Source organism: Argentina silus (genome assembly GCF_951799395.1).
Source record: "Argentina silus genome assembly, chromosome: 19".
Taxonomy (NCBI): domain Eukaryota; kingdom Metazoa; phylum Chordata; class Actinopteri; order Argentiniformes; family Argentinidae; genus Argentina; species Argentina silus.
Genome location: NC_139673.1, coordinates 2,719,634 through 2,744,259, shown reverse-complemented (window position 1 = coordinate 2,744,259; position 24,626 = coordinate 2,719,634). Strand labels below are relative to the sequence as shown.

The 24,626-nt window shown below is 51.6% G+C and overlaps 1 protein-coding gene across 1 annotated transcript; it reads right to left on the bottom strand.

Moving 5' to 3' along the window:
• Positions 1 to 2,744: 2,744 nt before the first annotated feature.
• lrp3 (low density lipoprotein receptor-related protein 3) lies at positions 2,745 to 24,019 on the bottom strand (the record flags this gene model as incomplete). Its single annotated transcript, XM_083690822.1, has 7 exons — positions 23,291 to 24,019; positions 16,135 to 16,273; positions 11,008 to 11,213; positions 8,507 to 9,123; positions 7,691 to 8,163; positions 6,197 to 6,329; positions 2,745 to 3,623 (listed from the first exon to the last, which is right to left on the bottom strand). Exons 1-7 carry the CDS (start codon positions 23,361 to 23,363, stop codon positions 2,745 to 2,747), a joined length of 2,520 nt encoding a protein of 839 aa, XP_083546948.1. The 5' UTR covers positions 23,364 to 24,019.
• Between the last annotated feature and the right edge of the window lie 607 nt (positions 24,020 to 24,626).

Sequence of the window (24,626 nt, the reverse complement as noted above, 5' to 3'; positions counted from 1 at the left end):
TGTTGTTTTTTTACCTCAAATATACAAATAGTCCCAAAAAAATGAGAGAAACTCATTTATCCAGTACAAACATACGTACATATTTACACTCTCTCTTTTTGAGGAAACCAGTGCATGAATATATTACAGCAAGAAAGGTGATGATGTCAATATCAAATGGCAGCACGTCATTTGTTTCCGTCCGTCAAGCGCAGCAGAACGTAAATGTAGTATTTTGGGGTAAAAGCAGGGATGTAGCGTGTCACGACGTGGGCTGTTATTCTCACATATTTCACGTACATTCAGGTAAGTCCTCTCTCCTTAACATCCCCCCCCCCACACACACACACACACACACACACACACACACCTTAACTGTACACAGTGCCTTTCCCTGTGAGGACCCACAGAGGTTTCTGTTGAATGTCGAACTGCAGACTGAACAGCAGTAAAGGCGTTTAAAACATAGAAATACATATCAAACAGCACAAGTCAAAGCGTTTTTATAATGTGTACACGTCTGTCCTCTTGAATGAGGCTCCATCGCTTGTGGTGGTTAATAAGGGTGGGTTTCAGACAAAAGACAAAATGACAGCACTTGAATTCATCTTCTATACTATAAAAGCAAAAGAACCCAACATTAAATGGGCTTCCGCTTTCCCTGATGAAACCATAGCACAGAATGACTGCAGACTGAACAGACATACCTAGTGATATACTTTGACCACTGCCATCATTCAAGCCAGCGCGAGGCTTTGCCACCTAACATATCCGGGCGTAATTCTCCTCTACCCAGAAGGTTAATGAGCTCCTAAAACACCTCCACAGACACCCACTGTAACGTCAGATACTCTTGAGAGGACTGTGATGCTGGTCTGTAATTTCCCCAGCGATTATTGAGGCTGGTGGGGAGAGGATTACACGAGTGTGACAGTTAGGCAGGGCAGGGGTGGAGGGAGGGGAGGGGAGGGGAGGGGAGGTGAGGAGAGGGGAGAGGAGGGGAGGAGATGGGAGGGGAGAGGGGAGGGGAGGAGAGGGGAGGGGAGGAGAGGGGAGGGGAGGGGAGAGGAGGGGAGGGTGGAGCGGAGTCAAAGATTCCTCTAATGGCACATTAACTCGTAACAGTGGTCATTAATAACGTGACCGGTATTAAACGGCGCTGAGGGGATTTACTGGTGTCTATACCCATCAGGCCGACAGGGCACGCTCATTCTACCCCGGGGAAATAAGCTGGAGGGGGATGTATTACACTCACTGTGTGGAGGTGTGTGTGCGTGTGCGTGTGTGTGTGTGTGTGTGTGGACCTGACTAGTATGGTCAGTGGATCTTTCTGGAAAACAGACAGCCTAAGTGGAAAAAATATTGATTTGGGAGATCTTTTTGAAGATGTTGCAATCTCTCTGTTTCACTGAAAATGTTCCTTCAACAAACGCTTGCTTGCTGAGGGCGTATCGGCCTCGCGCTGAGAGATCACCTGACGCCTCAAAGGTACTACGGCGACTGGACCTGCCAACGATGATGTCAGGGAGGGCTGCGGAGAGAAGACGCTGCATCTTAATTAAATCAAACACACTCCAGGTAGAACCCTTGAGGAATCATTGCTCTGCATATTTTCAGGACAACATGGAGCGTAGCTGTGGATCTGAGCCAAGCTTCTCCCATTAGTGGCCCTAACTCTGCTCCTGAACACACAGGGAGCACGAAGCTAGCTGAGGCAGAAAATATGATATCTAATTATCCCCCTCTGCTATTGTGGCCTTAGAGGAAGAACGATTACATCATCAGCACCAACTGCTCTGCAGGGACCTGAGCCTTTCAGGGCTGACTTCCTGCCTCTACCGATATAAGGGACCGTAGAGATTCCACTTGAAAACTTTACAGAACATTTAAGGGTTATTGTTTTTTTTCTACCATTCCTGAGGTCTCTCAATTATTTCAAGGGCTTACAACCACAAACTACCACAATCCGGAACGAACCAGTCTGAATTCAAGTAATCTAACATGTCGTCACCGCTTTTCTCCTGAGAGTAAAAAACCACTGCTTCACGACTTGGAGTGAGCAGACCCTAGTCTCAACGGTCCAAACCACCACCCCGGGGGAGGGGGGGGGGGGGGAGGACACAAATGTAAGCCACTGCATGAAACGAACGAGAGGAGGAAAAAAGAAAAAGAAGAGAGAACTGCATTTACAACACTATTTTAAGAATCCAAAACATCCTTTTGTGTTAACATCCTCTTCCCACACCGCCTCAGTCCCACAGAAAAACGTCACGTCATCTTCCGCTTTTAACTCATTTGCACCATTTATAAAAAGCAGCCAATGGAATGAGTCACGACAGAGTCGGCTTAGCTATAGACCTCCTGTAAGGCAGGGATGAGGGAGGAGCCAGCTCTCTGTGCCTCTGACAGCCTGACACACCGCCTGCTGCTTGGCAACACAGGCGCCCATACTGTACTCTCCCACTGTATCCTTTAGATAAGGAGGAGGATGGAAGAACACTACAGGGGAGGCTGGTGGAGGTAGAAAAAAAACGGAGGGCGGAACGGGGAATGGTGTCAACCACGTGTGTGAAAGCTAGGGCCATCGTCGTATCAAACTCCATTCCTCGTTCCATTCCGTGGATTACAATGAGCCCCGTCCTCGGGTTTCTACCTCCGCCGGCCTCCCCTGTAGTATACAGTGTGGCTGTTCGTCTCTACATGGTTAGATTGTAATGTGATGTGGCATCCTGGTCTCGGTGGAGAGGTCAGTGAGAGGATCCTCCTCAGCAGATCAGTAGAGACTCGTCTCCATCTCTGTCTCCGTCCTCATCCTCATCGCTACTGGGGACCCCCCTGGTCGCCCCCGTCCCCCTGCCCCTCCTCCCCTCCTGCATTGGCACTTCCACCGAACGCCCCCTCTCCCTGTCATCTGATGCCCCCGAGGGGGAGGACGTCTGGGGTGAGGTCGCGTTCTGTCCCTGGGGTTGGGGGTTGGGTGTCTGGGGCTCAGGGGAGAGGACCGGGGGGGTGACAGGGGACGAGCCCCCCAGGGGTGTGTACCGTCTCAGGGCAACCCCTCTCAGGTTGATGGCCAGCCCCAGTACCAGCTTCCTGGAGGCCCGGCGGTTGTAGGAGCCCCCTGGAACCTCCTGTAGGGGGTGTGTGGGTCTACTGGGGCCCGCTGAGTCTCTCTGCCCACGGGTGAGGGGGTCGGTGGTGGGGGGGCCACTGCCCCCACTGACCTGGCTCTCTGGTGACCCCGGGGAGCCCACAGAGAGCTCTTCCTCCTGGCTGTCAGAGGTTGGTGGGGAGATGGGCGAGGCGGGGGACTCTGAGGAGGGGTGGGACATGGACATGGCCTCGGCGTGGGCTTGCAGGGCCAGGCCGAGGGCCGCCGTGGAGCAGGGGGAGGGGGTCTGCGCCGGCCCCACGCCCCCCAGGCAGCCACCTCCTACCTCCACTGTGTGGTAGCTGTGGAGGCCCAGGGCCACCTGTGTTGTCCCGGGGGGGGTGAGGAGGGGGATCTGGCCCCTCAGCCGGGTCCCGCGGTGGAAGAGGCGGCTCCAGAGGCGACCCAGGCGCCGGCGAGAGGTGGCCCGGCGGGAAGAGTGGCGTCTGATCTGCCGCCGCATGGCTGAACGGATATTCTGTAGCATGGAGGCCTGGAGAGAGAGAGATAGAGAGAGGGAGAGAGGGGGGAGAGAGAGAGAGAGAGGGAGAGAGAGGAGGAGAGAGGGGGAGAGAGAGAGGAGGGGAGAGAGAGAGAGAGAGGGGGAGAGAGAGAAGGAGAGGGAGAGGGGAGGGAGGGGGAGAGAGAGAGAGAGAGAGAGAGAAAGAGAGAGAACACTCATCAGCCACACCATCAAAAACTGTCGATCACTCACCAGGACATGCTAAACCGTTGCCATGGCTACATCGCATTTCTCACATCTGATGCAGCGTCAACAAAGAGATCAGATTCTCACACCTCTCTCTCTCTCCCTCTCACACACACACACAGACACACAGACACACACACACACACACACACACACACACAGATGGTCCTAGGGGGCCCCCTGCCTTCACAATGCCTTATTTACTGCAATCAATACCACCAGCCAAATATAGCTTTCACACGGCTGATGTCAGATCACATTTTCTATTACAGCCAGTCTGGGGTTTGGAACAGGAGTGACCCTGGTCTCTCCGATGCCGGCGTAAGTGTTGGCTCTGCTCTCCCCGTACGCTCCCTCTCCCTCCCTCCCTCTCTCTCTCTCTGCTGCACGGCCCACCAACACCTCTGAATATCAAGTAGCCAGGCTAGTTACTTCCCTCAGAGGGGAGAGCATTAGCACAGCGGGCGGACAGGCGGGCGGGCGGCACTACAGCTGGGTTTTGGTTTTCCGCTTGCCTCGCTACTTTCCCAAGGGCGAGCCATGAGGCGGGGAGAGGGGTGTGTGTGTGTGTGTGTGTGTGTGTGTGTGTGTTTGTGTGTGTGTGTTTGTGTGTGTGTGTGTGTGTGTGTGTGTGCAGGGCTGCAATTCTCCACTCAGGCTAATGAGAGGGATACAGTCTTCATCAGCGAGCTGAGATCTACGACCCACTGAGAACTGCTGCTAATTAAATAACCCACAGAACCAACGCTCATCTGAAGGTCTGTGATCATGGGATGAGCACATATGAACCAAGGCATCTAACGCTGCCCAGGCCGGGCATTAACCTCCACAGAGACGTGAATCTCAGAGGTGATGTCGATATTGGCTAAGAAAATAAAAAATATATGTTGTGGTTTTATGAAGCTAGCTTCAATAAAGAAAGGATACAAAATAAACGGATTCAAAGGATTTCAGAAGAGACTGCACTGGAGAGCTTAACCTAAGTAAGTCAGCTTGACTCTCCATTACGCCTTCATCCCGGAATAAAGTAACATGTAAGTCTCTCCCGTAATGCTCTTCATCTTCCCAAATCCTCCCTACGATGAGGCGCTATCCATTTTTAGAAACTATTACGACTCACCCCTTCCCTCCCCCTCCCGCGCTCCCTCCCCTCTTATTTCCTGCTTGAGGGGAGGGGATATGAGACATTCAAATACCTTCTTCCTCACAGCGGGAGTCTGGGTCAGTGTGTGAGACAGCAACACGCAGGACACACTGTCTGTCTGCCTGCCTGCCTGCCTGCCTGTCTGTCTGTCTGTCTGTCTGCCTGCCTGCCTGCCTATCTGACTGTCTGTCTCTCTCTGCCTGCCTGCCTGCCTGCCTGCCTGCCTGCCTGTCTGTCTGCCTGCCTGCCTGCCTGGCTGCCTGGCTGCCTGCAAAGATCATTCATTTATCTGCCCTGCAACATCAGGGGCAACTCAGAGAAGAGAGAGGAGGATGGATGCGGAGAGAGGAAAGGACAGAGGGAGAGGGGGAAAGAGAGAAAGATGGTGAGCGACAGACTGAGATTGTGAGGGGAAAAAAAGAGAGATTGTGTTACAGAGAGAGAGAGAGAGAGGGAGGGAAGAGACAGGGAGAAAGATGGGAGAGGGGGAGAGAGAGAGAGAGAAAGGGCGGGAGGGATTGAGAGAGAGATTGAGGGAGAGATTGAGGGAGAGATTGAGGGAGAGATGGGTAGATAGAGAGAGAGGAAGAATGGGGACTGAAGGGAAAGGAGGTCAGTGTTGAGACTGTCTGGGTGATGATGGATGAGACAGCTTCAGAGGACTGGACTACTGCTATATTTACAAGCCTGCAGCAGGCAGGCAGGCAGACCTGGGCTGGGAGCTCTTCATTAACTCTGTACAGGGATTCACACAGGTCAGAAGAAGCAACGATCGAAAGAACCGTGGAAAGAGGGGGGAACGATTGACTTTCGCTCTGACTAATTGTTTTAAATGCACTACAGTGATTATACTGTCAAAGCCAGGAGAGGAGAGGTGTGAATTTCTCTTCATGTTGGCTCGTGGCCCCTTGGAAACCTGAGTAAACATGAAATAACACATTTATTATAATAAATATAGATACTGGCAGTCGGTGGTGGTGACAGGTAGCTTGCTGTGGTGACTAACAGCCTGAGGTGTTTGCAGCAGGTAACACACCTGTGTGGGGTTGTACGCCAGGGGAGGCTGGTGGAGGTAGAAATTGGAGCGTTTGATACCATTCCTCATTCAGTTCCATGCATCGCAATGAGCCCGTCCTCTGATTTCGACCTCCGCCAGCCTCCCCTGGTGTACACAGAGACACAGGTGAGGCCCTGTCATGGCCGCGTGTGTTACCTGAGTGGGGTTGTACACTGGGAAGTCCTCCACCGGAGGGATGAGGCCCTGGGCGATCAGCTGACCATACGAGGGAGGAGCCTCTCTCTGCACAAACTCCGCCTCCAGACGGGTCATCTGGGTCTCAAAAGCTCTGTGGTGGGGGAAAAAAGTGGGAGGAAAGACAAAAGGAAGATAGAAAGAAAGAAAGAAAGAAAGAGAGTGATGTTTAGATTGCGTGCGATCACAGCTTCACCATCTCCCCCAAAAAAGAAAACAATGAATGAATGGATGGATAAGTCATGAAAACCAATGGGACATTTAGGGTGAATAGCCTTCTGACCTTCCAAGACTTTCCATGAACCTTTGAGGAACTGAACCCTCGCAAAAGGTCCCACCGGCAGTTATTGAAAATCATGACATCATAAAACCTCTCCAATCATAAAGCTTCAACTCTCCCCTTTCCTGAGAGGGGCAGACAGCACAGATCTGAATGATGGAGATCCATTGTGAAAACAACTTCTCTTGAACTTACATTTAATTGTTTTTGAAGTGTTTTGAGGCCAAGGCTATTATTGGCTAGTCCCCAGCTGGGAAGAAGATACTCTCTCTCTCTCTCTCTCTTTCTCTCCCTCCCTCCCCCCCCCCTCCCTCTCCCTCTCCCCCCCCCCTCCCTCTCCCCCCCCCCCCCCCCTCCCTCCCTCCTTGGCAGAGTCATGACAGGTCTGCACAGCCAGATACAATTAACTACCACTACTGCTAATAATACGGCAGCTCGATCTATCCCACCCTCTCTTTCTCTCTCTCTTTCTCTCTCTCTCTCTCCCCGTCTCACTGTTCATCCCTCACTCCCCCTGGCCTCAGCCTCACACTGCAGGGTCGAGGGCCAAGCCGATCGGCTTACACCCAGACTGAAGGGAGTTAAACTGTGTCTGGATTAGCGGGGCGCCAGCACGGCAGCATAGCGCTAGCCTAGCGGGATGCTAACCGGGAGGCTGCGTTAGCCTATTAGCGAAGCCCCCCCGCGGGGAGCGTGGAACTGAGCATAGCAGCTAACCCACACAGCAGTCGTCTGCTAGCGCTCACGCTCAGCCATGGTGGCTGGGGTCAGGATGAAGCTCTCTGCCTTCGACTCTCAGTGGTGTGATCAATTAGGGCCTGGGAAGAGCCTGGGTGGCTTTAGAAATGAGGAGGAGGAGGTGGAGGGGGAGGTGGAGGAGGTGGAGGGGGAGGAGGTGGAGAGGAGAGGAGGGGGGGAGGGGATGAGGAGAAGAGGAGAGGAAGGGGGGAGGAAAGGAGAAGAGGAGAGGAGGGAGGGAGGAAAGGAGAAGAGGAGAGGAGGGGGGGAGGAGAAGAGGAGAGGAAGGGGGGAGGAAAGGAGAAGAGGAGAGGAGGGAGGGAGAAGAGGAGAGGAAGGGGGGAGGAAAGGAGAAGAGGAGAGGAGGGGGGGAGGAAAGGAGAAGAGGAGAGGAGAAGAGGAGGGAGTCTGAGGGCCCTCAGCGGCGGCAGCCCCACCTGTACTCCCGCGTCCTGAGGGAGTAGAGCTTGAAGGCGCAGCCCAGGGCGATGACCAGCAGCAGGCCGCACACCAGGCTCCCGATCAGGGCGGCGGTGATGACCTTCCGGGGCACGGCAGCCATGCAGTCCCTCTCGTCGCTGCCGTCCAGACAGTCCTCCTGGCCGTCGCAGCGCCACGTCTCGAAGATGCACAGGTTGGTGCCGCAGTGGAAGTTCCCCGGCTGGCAGTCGAAGCAGTTCTTCTCGTCCGAGCCGTCGGGACACTTCTTCTGGTTGTTGCAGCGCTCGGAGGCCGGGTAGCAGGCGCCGCTGGCCCCCTCGCAGGGGTACTCCCCCTCCTGGCACACGGGGCACTCCTCCTCGTCACGGCCCGTTGGGCAGTGCCAGTACCCGTCGCAGCGCTGGCGCTCCGAGTAGCAGCCCTGGTCGCCTCCGCACGGGTGCTCCCCCGGGAAGCAGTAACCTTTGACCTGGTGGAGTAGAGTAGGATAGGGTAGAGTAGGGGTAGGGGTGGGGTAGGGTAGGGTGGAGTAGGGTAGGGTAGGGTAGGGTAGGGTAGGGTAGGGTAGGGTAGGGTAGGGTAGGGTAGGGTGGAGTAGGGTAGGGTAGGGTGGAGTAGGGTAGGGTAGGGTAGGGTAGGGTAGGGTAGGGTGGAGTAGGGTAGGGTAGGGTGGAGTAGGGTAGGGTAGGGTAGGGTAGGGTAGGGTAGGGTAGTCAGCACAATATGGAAATATGTCCTCAGCTTCACAACGACATCGGCAAACGACAACACCAATACACATCACTGAGAGCGTCTGGTCACATGACCAGTACCTGGTAGGTGGCGTTGAAGCCGTGGCCGGGACTGCGTGGCTGGGCCCGGTACAGCACGCTCATCTGGCCCCGGCTGGACTCCAGCAGGGCGGGCCTACGGTTGTTATGATGCGACAGCGCCTGCAGGAGGCGCTCGGCGCGCTGGACCAGGCCGTCGTAGACGTGGAGGGAGTCCCCGGGGGCCAGCTGGAGGTCCAGCTGCAGCAGGATGGGCTTGGGGTCCTGGGTGTCCAGCAGCCACCAGCACCGGAGCTCCCCCGCCGCGCTCCGGTTGGACCGGAAGAAGTCCGGGGACGCGAAGGAGCCGTAGAAGTTGACCAGGCGCTTCCCGCACGCCGTGTCCGGGCAGCCCAGCTCGTCGGAGCCGTCGTGGCAGTCGCGGGCGCCGTCGCAGCGGAGGGAGGGGGGCAGGCAGCGCGTGGACTGGGCCTGGGTGCAGGGGTGCGAGCCTGGGGGACACAGGCTGGGCCGGGCCTCGGTGGGAGGGGGGGCACAGTTGCGTTCGTCCGTGGCGTCTCCACACTCGTCCAGCCCGTTGCACCTCCACGCCCGGGGGAGACACTTCCCGTTGCCACACAGGAACTCATCACTCTGACAGCTGCTCTGCCCCAGGCGACCTGCAGGGGGAGGACAGATGCTATCAACAACAACTGAGAGAGAGAGACACGCACGCACGCACGCACGCACACACACACACACACACACACACACACACACACACACACACACACACACACACACACACACACACCATCTAGACACAGCACAGAAAGGTTATCAACAACACAGACACAGACAGACACACACCATCTAGACACACACACACAGACACACCATCTAGACAGAGCACAGAGACAACAATGAAACACAGATACACACACACCATCTACACACAGCAGAGAGGTTATCAACAACACTGAGGCACACACACACAGAGGTCATCAACAACACTGAAATACCACACACTGCCTACCGGACACAACATTGAGGTTTTGGATGCTTCTCACAACACTCAAATACCACACACACACACACACACACACACACTTCACTGGTGAGAACACAACAGAACCCAAACACTTCATTTAACAGCTGGTGACAACACAGACACCAGCAAAACCCACAAGTCATTAAACAGGCCACTCATCAAGCCTCATCAAACACGAGACACTGGAGTCCTAGTTTGGAAAAAAAGGGCTGACGTAATCGCTGCCGTTTTTAGAAGGAGACACTCTAATCAATGACCCCCCTGTCGATGGTGCTGGATCTGAGACAGCTTGACAAACACAGTCAATTACTGGTCATTGATTTTACCGCGTCCTGAGGTAAAAAAAGACAAACTTTGCATAAAGTTCCCCACTCTCCTCCCCCGCGTCATTGATTGCCGCGTGCAGAACGCAGTACGACGTCAAGCGCAAACTCGCTGCGATGACATCCAATTAGCAAGTTTTATCTTCATTAGCTAAATGTTGGAACCAACACACTGGATAACAGCTGGGTAGCTGAAACAAACACACGCACACGCGCCCATGCGCCCCCCCACACACACACACACACACACACATGCACGAACACACACGCACACACATGCGCACGCACACATGCGCACACACACGTACCAGACATATGGAGGCACTTACACTATTGGTGCTGGTCCATGCTGTGCATTACAGAATCATTTACATCCTGGTAACACTGCAAATATGCCTTTCAGAGTGTGTGAAGGGAATACTGTTGAGGAATGAGAGCCGCCATGAATCAAAGCTCTATCACACCATTTACTGGCTGCACCGGCGCCAGATTGTGGCTGGTAAACACAGAGAGAGAGCTGCATCCTGCGTCGTTAAACCCCCTGGCCTGTTCTAGCTGGTGTAATCAGCACACTGCATTCCATTGTGTCTGGCCTGCCTGTGCCAGCAGATCCCAGCGCCTGTCTTTGCCCAAACGCAAACCCACTCCCTCCTCCACTCTGGCCCCCCCAACCCCCAGCTACGGTATCACCCACTCACAGACACCTGCGCCACAACTAGCTCCCACTCACAACAACCCCTGCCCCAGTTACCATTACTACCCCTGCCCCAGCTACCATTACTACCCCTGCCCCAGCTCCCACAACAGCCCCTGCTCCAGCTACCACTACTACCCCTGCCCCAGCTCCCACAACAACCCCTGCTCCAGCTCCCACCCACAACAACCCCTGCCCCAGCTCCCACCCACAACAACTCCTGCTCCAGCCACCACTACTACCCCTGCCCCTGCTCCCACCCACAACAACCCCTGCCCCAGCTCCCACCCACAACAACCCCTGCCCCAGCTCCCACTACTACCCTGCCCCAGCTCCCACAACAACCCCTGCCCCAGCTGCCACAGCAACCCCTGCTCCAGCTACCACTACTACCCCTGCCCCAGCTCCCACAACAACCCTGCTCCAGCTACCACTACTACCCCTGCCCCAGCACCCACTCTGGCCCCAGCTCCTACCCCAGCTGCCAGCCACTCACCGCGGATGTAGGAGAGACGGAAGCCCTGGGCCTGGCCCGAGCTGTTGGCCTGCGAGTGGAAGTAGAGCCAGACGCGGCCCCTGGAGGAGATGAAGGGAGGGGGGAGGAGGGAGCCGCACACCCGGTACTCCTCCCTCCAGGTGGGGCCCAGAAGCAGCCAGTCCCCTGAACACCGGCCTGAGTCCTCCAGGTCAAAGTTACGGAAACTGCAGCAGGAGAGGAGACAGAGGAGGAGGAGGAATAGTGGTTAGACAAGCAGTGTTTATATGCAAATAGCATTTCGTTTCATGCGTCAACCTTCCTAACAAACGTCCCTATACGTATGTGTATCACTCTGCACAAAACAAGACATTCTATTCACCTTGGGTGGGTTCTATACACAACAGAGAGGGGGATAAGGAACGGTGTCTTAGTCTTTGAAACTACTGACATCGCCTCACGAAAAAACACAGTCAGTCAGTCAACACCGCTCCCTCATACAGCAGCTTGTTCCTGAGACACTCAGACCGACCGGGTTCAGCGACTGAGTGGGTTGGAGTTGGAGGCGCGCCTGGGAACGGTGCTGCTCGCCTGAGCGGTAAATTGGGTCTTACAGCTGGTGTGCTGCAGCAGAGGGCCATCTCCAGGGGAACGGAGAGTCAGGGCTGATGGGAGCTTACGGGGAGGCCCAGAGGACTCTCAGCACATGACCTGTTATCTGGGGCTACAGTACCTCTGGATTAGAGGGAGGGGAGCCTCCCTCTGCTGTCTCCCTACACTGTGTAAGCTGTTCCCTATGCAGGGCGATAGGAGCCCAGGGTGAATAGGGAGTTTGGGGCTGCAGCAGAAACAATGTTTTCCGTCTCTAGTGCATCCAATCAGCAGTGACGGGGTGTGAAGTAGTGGTATCATTATTATTATTATACACAGAGTCTGTTGTATATTGTACACAGACAGGGAGACGCAGGATAGACACAGTGAGAGTTAAGCTCTAGACACCGTAGACTCTCTCTCCCCCTCCCTCCCTCCCTCTCTCCCACCCTCCCTCCCTCCCTCTCTCTCTCCATCCTCCCCTCCCCCTCTCCCTCATCCTCCCTTTCCCTCCCCCTCCTCCCCGCCCAGCCCAGCCCAGGTTGTCTAGTCTTCAACGTCGTAGCCTAGCCTAGCCTAGCCGCCACAGCTGCTGCAGACTGGAGTCTGGAACGTGCCAAAGAGAAGCTGAGAGCTCGGGCGGCGGCGGCGTGGCGAGATCCCATCAGCGCCGCGTAGGAACGCCACGCAGCGGTGCTTTATGGCCAATAAAAGCTTCTGGTTAACGCTCCTCTGTGGGTGAACCCGTTTGTCTCTGTCCCTGCTTCAGCGTCGCGCGAAATGTGTTTGTGCGGGAAAAAAAAACTGAGAGATACAGACAAATAATAGCATGGAATTCACTCGTCTGAGGTCTACATTACCGGCAGAAGAAGTTTAATTAGAGGAGCCCAGGGCAATTGTCTGTGAATGGGAGCTAATGATTCACACGGCGAACGCTTAGAAAGGAATACTGCATTCGCTTTTTAAGGAAAACTGCTCTGGGCTAAAGCTAGGGCTAAGCTAAAACTGCTCTAGGCTAAAGCTAGGGCTAAGCTAAAACTGCTCTGGGCTAAAGCTAGGGCTAAGCTAAAACTGCTCTGGGCTAAAGCTAGGGCTAAGCTAAAACTGCTCTGGGCTAAAGCTAGGGCTTTCGCCGCAGTGTAGCAGGACCACTGGTGACCTAAGAGGAAGGCTTTAATGGCTGGTTTACTGAGATGTGACACTGTTCTCTTCTGTTAATGGTTGAAGCAGACATGAGGCAGACGTGAGTCTGAACCTGTCCTCCTGTTGAAATATGTACAACGCACACCTCACCTCGAGGAGTCTCACCCATGGACCGGTGGAGCGCCCTCAGTGTCTGTGAACCTCGTGTTTTCACAGAGCCCTTGTTAAAATGTCTTACCAGACAGCTCCGACCCCTGCTGCCAATCCTACCCTGAGCCCTCTCGACCACGACCACCTCAGTTCACCAGACGTGAGAAACAGAGCAGAATGCTAAGCTACCTCCACCACCGTCACCTGTGAGGACCCTCCACACCTCTCTCTCTCTCTCTCTACCTCTCTCTCTCTCTCTCTACCTTTCTCTCTCTCTCTACCTTTCTCTCTCTCTACCTCTCTCTCTCTCTACCTTTCTCTCTCTCTACCTCTCTCTCTCTACCTCTACCTCTCTCTCTCTACCTCTCTACCTCTCTCTCTCTACCTCTCTGTCTCTCTACCTCTCTGTCTACCTCTCTCTCTACCTTTCTCTCTCTCTCTCTCTACCTCTCTGTCTACCTCTCTCTCCCTACCTCTCATTAGAGCTGAGTACACAGACAGACTATGGCTTTACTGTGCTGCCGGCGGGGAGGCAGGACCAGGGTCTGGTCATAGTGGAGCTGTATTGATCGGCTGCAATCGGTGGTGCTTCTCTCAACCACTTAGTAATGATCTCAGTGCATATAGCTTCGCTGGGGTCATAATGCACGCACGCACGCACGCACGCACGCACGCACGCACGCACAGAGTGTGAAGCTGGAGTAGCTGAGGCGTAGGGATGATGTCACGGTGTTGGCAGCTCCCTCTGCTCTGGCTCTCTGTAACTGAACTCTTTCTGCCAACTTGGAAAAGCTGTCTTCACACACTCCCTCACCTCTCCGATCAGAACCAGGAAACTGATAAGAGAGGAGGGAACCGCAGGTTATAAGGACCGGGTGTCAGCCGGCGCCGATGTTCCCCCGTCGTCTGCCTCGCGACTGGAGGAACACACACGCACGCGCACACACACACAAATACAGGGACTGTATTCTCAGTAGGGCAATTATCACCATAGCGGCAGACCCTGTGCTCTCCCCGGTCACGTAAACACCGAGACAGGGACACTCGACTGAGTTCACTGATTCAATCAGTCACTTCCACCGCAGCCCACCGCGTTCCCAGAATTCTCCCCATTATCTGAGTTGCATGATGATTGATGAGGCGTAGCTGGTACTAATAGGACAGGCTTAATTCAAAAGTATTCAGGTACGGAGGGACAGAGAGAGAGTGACTGCTCTGCTCTGGAGGCACTGTTTCTGGGTGTCCTCTGAGTGGGAGAGAACAGGGAGCTCTTGCTGCTGCTGCTGTTGTTGTTGTTGTTGTTGTTGTGATAATACAAACATGTTGAAGGGTGTTAAGTAAGAACTCTCTCTGACATCAACCATCCATCTGGTCCCGTCTCTGGGGACATGAGTCATCGAGTTGGGATGATGGAGGGAGAGAGAGGGAGGGGGAGGGGGAGAGAGAGGGATTGAGAAGGACAGTGAGAGTGAGAGGGAGAGGGAGAGGGAGAGAGCGAGAGTGAGAGGGAGAGGGGGAGGGAGAGCGAGAGCGAGGCAGAGGTATATATGAAACCGCCCACTGATGATTGAGTGAGACAGAGAGAGGATGATATACAGTGGGGGAAATAAATATTCAACACATCGACAATTTTTTAATTCAACATATTTTCAATGCAGCCATTCACATGAAATTTAAACCAGACATTGATATTAACTCAATACAACTACACAGCTAAAGAAATTGTGACATTCCAATCCATAAAAAAAAACTATGTGCAATAAAGGGGAATGACACAGGAAAGAAGTATTGAACAGGGTAAGAGAAAGCATTGAACCAGCTTATACCACTAATGAGTTCTCCTACCTGTGCTAATTAGATTCAGCTGGGTTAGTGCATGTTGGTGGGTAAGTACTTCCACTCCTTGAAAAAGGGTTTCCCACCTCTGAATGCAAGTAAACAAATCATTTGTCAACAAGCTTTCCTGCAAGAAACATCTCATGATTGGTAGAGGCAAAGAGCTTTCAAGACCTTCGCAACAAGGTTGTTGAGCAGCATAGTAAGGGCACTGGTTACCGACGGATTTCTCAACTCCTAAATGTTCCTATAAGCACCATTGGGGCCATTATCCGCAAGTGGAAGGAACATCACTCGACCATTAACCGGCCACGCACAGGAGCTCCTCGCAAGATTTCTGACCAGGCAGTTGAAGCTCGTTTGAAGTTTGCTACAGAACATTTGGAGAAGCCTGTAGATTACTGGGAGAATGTAGTCTGGTCAGACGAGACAAAAATCTAACTTTTCGGCAACAATACGACACGCCATGTTTGGAGGAGAAATGGCCCTGCAGATGATCCTAATCCATATGATACCATACCTACAGTGAAGTTTGGAGGTAGAAGCATCATGGTTTCTCTTCACGTGGTACTGGTGGAGCCTTGTACCGGGAAATTTTTGAGAAGAATCTGATGCCATCCACCAGGATGATGAGGATGAGACTCGGGTGGATCTTCCAGCAGGACAACGATCCAAAACATACTGCAAAGGGGACTCTCTATTGGTTCAAGAGGAAGAAAATAAAGGTGTTGGACTGGCCTAGTCCATCGCCAGACTTAAATCCAATAGAACATTTGTGGAAGGAACTGAAGATCAAGATTCACCAGAGGTCCCCCCGGAATCTTCAAGATTTAACGACTGTCTGTGTTGAAGAATGGGCCAAAATCCCACCTGATCACTGTGAGAGATTAGTTTTTTTGTCCAGGAAGTGTCTTGAAGCTGTCATTGGAAACAAAGGCTTCTCCACCAAGTATTAAACACATTTCAGTTAGCGTGTTCAATACTTCTTTCCTGTGTCATTCCCCTTCATTGCACATAACTTTTTTTATGGATTGGAATGTTACAATTGCTTTAGCTGTGTAGTTTCATTGAGTTAATATCAATGTCTGGTCTAAATTTCATGTGAATGGCTGCAATGAAAATATGTTGAATTAAAAAATTGTTGATGTGTTGAATACTTATTTCCCCCACTGTATATGCAATGTGTTCTCGAACCCTGCCTTATATTTCAACCGAACAGAGAAGGTGTGCAACATCTGTCTGTGTGTGTGTGTGTATTTCGGCTACCCAGCTGTTATCCAGTGTGTTGGTTCCAACATTTAGCTAATGAAGATAAAACTTGCTAATTGGATGTCATCTCAGCGAGTTTGCGCTTGACGTCGTACTGCGTTCTGCACGCAGCAATCAATGATGCGGGGGAGGAGGGCGTGGGTGCGTGCGTGGTGTTACCTGATGGTGATGACCTCTCCTCTGTCTCCCTGGATGTTCCAGCTACAATTCATCCCGGGGGGGTAGTTGAGGGGCCAGGAGGGGCTGTAAATCACCCCCCTCCTCTCTGTGTGCAGCTCCACCTTGCCACTGCATGCCGCTGGAGGGACACACACACACACACACACGGAGAAGGACTATCAGAGAGGGGTACTGTACCAGGGGAGGCTGGTGGAGGTAGACATCAGAGGACGGGCTCATTGTAATGCACGGCACGGAATGAGGGATTCCGTTCCATGCATTAAAATGATTTATACCTCCACTGTACTGTACAAACATGAAACATCAAACAACTAGAGTTATTTGTTGTTGTTTTTTTCTGAAAAAGAAGTCAGTCAATCCTGTTTTGAAACACATACACACCCTGTCATACATTACACCCTAATGCACTACTACTGTCACTGTGTTACTGTACTATGTTATATTGTGTTGTTGATTTGTTGACTGCTGTTGATCGGGGAGCAGGATTCCAAAGCATTTCACTACATCAATTACGGCTGTACGCGACGCACATGACAAATACAATTGGATTTGACTTGATTTTAGTACACACACCGTATCAGTTCCCTAAATGAGGCAGGAGATGTCGGCTGTGTTTTGGTGAGACTGATGGTGAACTGAGAACTACTGTACTTGTCTCTAGACATGGGATATGAAAGCTGTTGGTCTGCCACATACAGCAGCATTCTCCTCACGGGGGATGTGGGGGTTTTGGGGGGGGGGGGGGGGGGGGGGGGGGGCGGCCTGATGTAACTGTCACGGTTGTGTCTGACAGACACGGATGGGGGGAGGGATCTCAACAGAGATTTCCATGCTTCAGTGAAGGGATGAAATATTCAGTATTCCACTGACAGCCGGTAGAGCTGTCAGTACAATAGCCTTCTGGGCAGCAGAGTTACAGAGACACTGCAGAACCAGATCGTCTGGGAAGTAAGACTGAGCTATTTCAATACCCCAAGTACTTCTCTACCTGCTTTGTCCCCACCCAAAGAATGTACTTTAATAGACGCTCACCCAAACCATAATCATCACCTTCAGGCTACTATTTAATATTAGGTGTAAACGTCAGTGGTATGACTCGTGTTTCTGACGATATTTCCAGTGTGAAACAGAGACAGAGGAGAAACACACACCTGTCTGTCACACATCGGTGTGCCTTCAAATGCATCTGTGAGTGATTGATCTCCACATTTACCTATCCCTGGCTCTGTCTATCCAGCCCTTCACACTCCCTTAGGCTCTGTTACAGAGCGTGTGTGTGTGTGTGTGTGTGTGTGTGTGTGAGGCAGCAAAGCTGAAAGGTAAACGCCTGCCAGATGTGTTAAAGGTGTAGAGGAATGACAGCCATGTGACTAGGTGGAGGCCGTTCCCCCGGGTGCTGCTGAGTGGCAGGTGTGAGTCACCTGCCTGGGTTCCTGGGGTTCGGATCTAGATCTCCTCCAACGAGAGCCTCGCCACTCACCCCCCCTGGGATGTATCCCTCCTCACAGAGTCAAGGCCGTTTGCTAACTCTATAGATTGACTCTCAACAGCAGTTTTCCAGAGGGACTAAACAGGGGATTCAGAGACGGTGTGTGTGTGTGTGTGTGTGTGTGTGTGTGTCTATCCTGTAGTCCTGGCTCCAACCCAGCACATTTTCACACATGTGTGCGTGTATGTGTGTGTGTGTGTGTGTGTCTCTACCTGTAGTCCTGGCTCCAACCCAGCACACTTTCACACATGTGTGCGTGTATGTGTGTGCGTGCACATGTGTGTCACTCTCTACCTAAAGCTTCTAATGCGTGCTCGCTCACCACAGAGAGGAGATATCATCCCTTCCTTTATTCATGATGAGCTGTGAATTATGGATATGCAGCCGTGTGTTCGAGGGATCAGCACAGAGATGGTGCCAGAAAACACACCCTAGTCTCGTCCCTATGATCCTACCTCCCACCCTGGCACAGGGGACGACAGGGCAAAACCACAGGCTGGCACACAGGGCCTTTGTGTCTTAGTACTACAGTGAGTGGCATTGATTGTGGTGCTCATAGTCCTTCCATCACCCCTCCACTTTCTGCAGTGGAAGAGCCCATAACTAAAAGGTAGGGAAACTTGATCTAGGACTGAATATGTTGATGTAAGTGAAAAGAGGATCCCCCTCAAAGGCACAATGGGCTCTTCTGCTATCAATACACCGTCCCAGTCAATAACACTGAGGACACTGGATGGAGCACCTTAATCCCTAGTCACTTTGCATATAAATATAAGATGCCCAATAGTTTACAGTACATCAATAACCACTTAGAAACAACACGGTAAAAAAGGTTATTTTACATCGCAATAACCTATCAAGATTCAACAGAAGCACAGCCGGTAGAGAGACAGAAAGACATCTGTCCTCACCAGCGGAAAGCAAAACAAACCGTCACTCTACCCCTGTTTCAAAGCCCGGCCTATTAGAACCTTTCCAACCTTTCCAGTTCATTTACAAGCTGTCAGGTTTCACAGGTCCATTCAACACTTCCCGCCAGCTCCTGTTCCTTTCCCTGACAGTGCCCAGTCCTAAAGAATGGCTTCACAGGGGACAGCAGGAAGCTGCTCGCTCGGTTCCTGTCAGAAGGACTTTGTGTGTGTGTGTGTGTGTGTGTGTGTGTGTGTGTGTGTGTGTGTGTGTGTGTGTGTGTGTCTGAGCGCGCATGCGTGCGTTTGTGCTGGCGTTTTTAAAGAGCCTCTCATTAGGACCTGGACCGCGTTCCCTACAAGCCCCTGCATCAAAGCCACTGGAGAGGAAGAGCTCGGTGACTTCACACAACCTTGGCTTTAATGCACTCCCCTGCTCTGCCTCCCTCTTCATCTCTCTCGCTCTCTCTCTCTCTTTCGCTCTCTCCCTCTTCATCTCTCTCTCTCTCTCTCTCCCTTTGAATACTGTTTTTTCACCTCTTAAATCTGCAGTGTCCCAGGAACACGTCCATCTCATTAAATGTCTTACTCTGTCACCCTGGGGAGGAAAAGGGAGACAGACACCCACACACACCCACGGTGGGTGGGCACAGACACAAACACAAGGTCCTTATGGATCATAATCAAAACAAAACACCCTATTCATTAAACTGGCACTGCAAATCAGTCCAAGTAAAAAGAGGAGGGAGGGAGGGAGGGAGGAAGGGAGGGAGGGAGCTCAGCTGATCTCTTTCGGGACAAATTGCTGTGACCAGCTCGGAGGTGTAAAATCCCCTACAGGCTGATTAAATATAGACCTTGTGCACCCATGCTAAATCCTCACACATGGCAAAAGGGAATGGGGCAGAACAGAAAGCCCACAATATGTGCCTTGTTATTTTACTTCTAAAGACGCTTCCATAAAGCAGTGGAGCCTTGCTGTACAACTAAAGATGTGATGGAAAACGTCCACACAGCAATATAAACGGCCCTTAAAACTTGTATCACTTAAGCTAAATGCAATGCTGATAACAACCTGGCATCGCTTACTACTTAGTAGCTTTTGTTCTGGAGGCGAGATACATAAAACATGAATCTATGTGAGATTTGTTTAATTACGGCGATCATGAAGAATACACAATTCCTACGCTGTCTCACCGTTGCTGGAGTGGTGGAAATAATTAAGAGATGAAACACATACAGCAGTCGGCTGTCGATCTACGATTAAAAAAAAACAGGGTCTGGACTGGAAACGAGAGCGTGCGCGTTCTAATGAGAGAGCGACTGAGGACGTGTGTTTTGTTTTCGGCTCTGATTAATCAATTAACCGGAAGGCGTCCTGACTCACACGCGGCCCAGCAGCACCACCCACTGCTGCACAGCCAGCTAATGTAATTGAGTATTCTGATGCGAGGGAAGTGACTGTGTACAAAGCGCTCCTCAGATAGCGGTGCAGCAGAGAGCACTAGAGCTGATCATCGTTATTAACAATCTGGCCTGAGTTAGCAGGAGTGTGGGCAAATTGGCACGGCTACAAAAGCGTTTGGGCATCTCGCTCTGCATTAATGCAGCACAGCACTCGGTTCCGCCGGCCACACACACACACGCGCACACACACACGCACGCACGGCCACTTAAACGGGGCCATCTGGGCAGGTGAAGGAGGAGGCCAGACTTCACGGCAAATCTCAGCTGATTAAAAAAACGTCATAACTGATTCTTAAATAGTGGCTGGAGATATCTAAAGCTCAATCTGTCCTGTCGCCCTGCTCCTCCCTGCTCCCCCTGCTCCTCCCTGCTCCTCCTGCCTTCTCACACGCTGGCTCAGCTCTCCTTCTCTGTGTTCCTCCATGTTTACAGCACATGCACACACTGTCTATAATATGTGTGTGTGTGTGTGTGTATATATATATATATATATAAAGTTATAGAGTGCAGTGGTGGTAATTGGCTTCGAGACTGGTGCTGGTGATGAGTTCCCACAGGACACTGAGCTTGCATGGCAACACAAGAGAATAGAACCGTGTGTGTGAGTGAGTGAGTGTGTGTGTGTGTGTGTGCCTCTGCAGTACTATCCGCCCAAGCCCAGGGGAAGACAGGGCAGAGCACAAACATCTGGTGGGCAACCCAGCACACCAGGTGTTTGGCTCTGGTGACACAGTGTCACACACACACACACACAGTGTCACACACTCACTCACTTACTCACACACACACACACACACACACACACACACACACACACACACACACACACACACACTTCAGCAGAGTTCCTCTTTGCTCTTCTCCACAGGACCTTAGCCAATGGCTTGAGGGCATGGCTGCTTTGTCTGAGCCCGTGGTTTCATGGTTTATTTGTGTTGTTGTGTGTATTTTCTCCTAACAAAAGGGGGATTTTCACAGCTATGGTCCTGGCAACCACGCCCCATGGTCATGCCATGCTACAGGGTTGGAGAACTCTGTCGGGAGGGATGGAAGGAGCGAGGGAGGGAGGGAGGGAGGGAGGGAAGACGGTGGCGATGGTTTCCACCACAGACGTTCAGGGGACAGACAATGCATGTGACTAATGTGTGACTGGGCTCACACTGAGGGCGCACACACACACACACACACACACACACACACACACTCTTTGTTCCCAAAACAAGGAGAGGCAGCGCAGGGAAGGGTGACTCTGCTTCCCTCCTCTGCGCCTTAACTCACCCTCTCCTCCTTCCCAGAGAGACAAAAAATGCCCTCCTTTTTATCTATCATCCTGAGTTGTGCTGACATGTCTGGTGTGTGACACCCCTCCATGGTCGCGCTGCACTTCACCAGCCCGTCTCTCAAAACAATAAAAGCTCCCGCTGCCAAGAGAGCAGAGAGGAGGAGGAGGAGGAGGAGGAGGAGGAGGGGCAAACAAAGACAAAGTAGCCACATCATCTCATAGACTTCTGGGAGAGGTTGGCCTGACAGTGGGTCTCTCCTAGCTTTGATTTACCTGGCTCTTACCTGTACACCCAGGATCAATACGCTAAAGCAGAATGGTATATTGAACCATTGAGCTGAAACTGTGGCCGTGGCGTCGAGCAGCGATTGTTTACCGTGAGAGATTAACCGAAAACCCCTCCGTGCCTCAGCTTGTATTAGTCTTAATATAAGTTCTCTTTTTTCTCTCTCGCACACACCCTCCCCCGTTCTCTCTCTCTCTCTCTCTCACACACACACACACACACACACACACACACACACGACTGAAGTAATCCAGTGGTTCACTGGAAGTTCATGACAGAGGCCCATCCATATTGCAGAAGCATCACCAGAGCTCAGTGAGAGTCCCATTACATGGAGACAACACTGAGAACATCTGGTCCCGGGGGGTCTGGGTTGCCTCCCTGGTTACCCACCACAACTACAGCCATGACAATGGGGGCCGGGGGAAAGGTAGCGTTCATACACTCACGCCAAAATGTGATTCTTCTTCATGATTACATTGTGGCGAGTCTGTTACCCTGTGGAGCCAGTCATCTGGAACATAACAGTCCTAAGAAGCAGGAGTGGTATCCCACGTTCAAAAGCAGGAGTTACAACATGTCATAATGAGCCGGTGTGTACTGAAGGTGGGAAACGTTTTGCTTAAAAAAAAAAAGAAAAAAAAAAAAAAAGAAAGAAGGAACATTCAAACCTTTTTGGCTGTTGCTTCATTTAGTTACAAGTCTATGCATGTGTCTGGGAAATGAGGCTGTGCGGGAAGGCTTGTGTTCAGGTTCTTTCTTTTATGTGAGTGAAGTAGAGAGGGGGAACATGGTCCATTGGAGCGTGTCTCAGGTTTCCTAAGGACCCCCACCCCCCCACCCACCCCCCACCCCCATTTCACCTCCCCAGGCTAGGGCCTAATGGGACATGCGAGGCGTGGGGGAGGGGTGACAGCTTTGAGGTAGAAGGAAGGGACCTCCAGAGAGACCACAGATCACCGTCTCAGGTTGGGCTTGTTTTGGTGTACTCACCGACCTCCAGGTTGTTTGAGTGAGACCTGGATTTGTACCTATGTATGCCATTGGCTATGTAGTAACATTGGACACCCCCCCCCCCCCCCCCCACACACACACACCCCACCCCACCCCCACACCCTCTATATCAATAGAAGAAAGTAGATCATTCATACATAGAATAACAGAGTAGAGGACTTATCTTTGTATGCGAGAGTTGTCTTTGGGCTTGTGTGTGTGTGTATGAGTGTGTGTGTGTGTATGAGTGTGTGTGTGTGTGTGTAGAGAGAGAGAGAGATCCACTGCTGCCAGCTGCGCTAGAGCAAGACGTCCAAGGATTGACGCTGTGCAGAAGCAATGATGTAATGCTGATAGTGGATCCACTGTATCATGCGCTGCGGGTTGGTGTGCACACAACACCGTCAAACATTTGAGTAAGAGCAGCCATGTTTACAAACTAAAGCTATCGTTTATCACAAGAAATCAATGGAGGTCATGATACATAATTCAGAAGGGGACACCCATGCCAAAGCATAGGCGGGTACAATGACACATGAGCAATGTGTGCAAATGCAATGCAGCAGATACAATTGTTGTGGCACAATTGTCTTGATTCACAATGACACGATCGAAATATAAAAAAGTTACGGTGCATTGCAGGATGATAAAGTTAACGGGTTAGCAATCATTGTAACATTGTAAGAACAAGAACCCATCCCTATACTCACCAACACAAACCAAAGCGAAGCGTATACATATCCATTTGATTAACAGAAGCTGGGGCGCCCCAAACCGCTCCATCACTCCACTTGCCCAGGTAATTCTTTTGTCATCTTGGGGATAATTTCCGTAACATCTGTAGCGATTGCGTCCGAATACTGCGTGAGCCCGTCGCCAGTATTGTAAACCCACGTCCCCTTGCTGTAAATAAAAAATATCTAGTACGCGGGAATTTGTGTTCGCAAAACCTTAAGTCCGTTCAGATGCAATGTTCACCGAGACAAAGTGACACAACACGGCGAGGGGGGATACGTGGTGTCCTCCGTGTGAACGGCTCCTCTCATGGTTTCCGCTTTGACTGGTATCTTCAATCGGAAAAGTGCTTTGCTTCATTCGTGGGAGACTTCGCCCAACAATGCACATTTCACGATTTCCCCTCTTCTTCTGGCAGTGGTCACTTCCTATCATAATAACCCGTTCAGTCGCGGTGCAGTCCGTTCAGTTGCATTCAATAAGTATTTAACGCCGTTCTACGCACTGAGCACAGCGCGCAAGACGTCCATAGGCTGGGTGTGAAATATTTCGTTGCGGATGCGTTCATAGGCGATACTCACACTTCGTTCCAGAAGTGGTGTTGCTCCATCTCGTCCTAGATGGGAGAATGCACCTCGACAGTCGACACATAAATAGTGACCGAATGTGCACTCTCGAGTCCCATCTTTTCCATCGCTTTCACACGATCAGCAGAGAGACGTTTATATAATAGTAGAGCAATCAGGTTTATTGCAAAACCTTGTTTTTTTTTTGCAGATTGATATGCCAAACAAATCCTTCTGAATTGCAATGTATATTGTTTTCCTCACTCATCCATCCCATGCAGGGAGTCTTAGTTCCAATACACCGTTTCAATCTTGCCCTAAATCCTGCCCTCACATGGACGGATAGCGTTACTGCACATCTTTCAGCAGTGGTTGTACTCACTCTTAAATTAAATCCCGTATTTTCATTTCTTATAATGCCAAACTATGTAATCTTTTGCAATACATTGTTAGAGACATTGTGCGTGAGTTAACGTGAGTTATTCTCAATGCCATTGATAAGCATCCCTTCAAAGGAAGAAGGAGATGTAGGGGAAAAAAGGCATCGCTGGGATTCGAACCCAGGATCTCCTGTTTACTAGACAGGCGCTTTAACCATCTAAGCCACGACGCCGCCCGATCATGAGGGTAATAAAAGGGTTAATATTTGCACGATCCGTTGCATTAACATGGCCATATTACGCAAGATCATAAAACTGCCATTGTTTAATAACATATCAAAAATACACTCAGCTACAGATTCAGC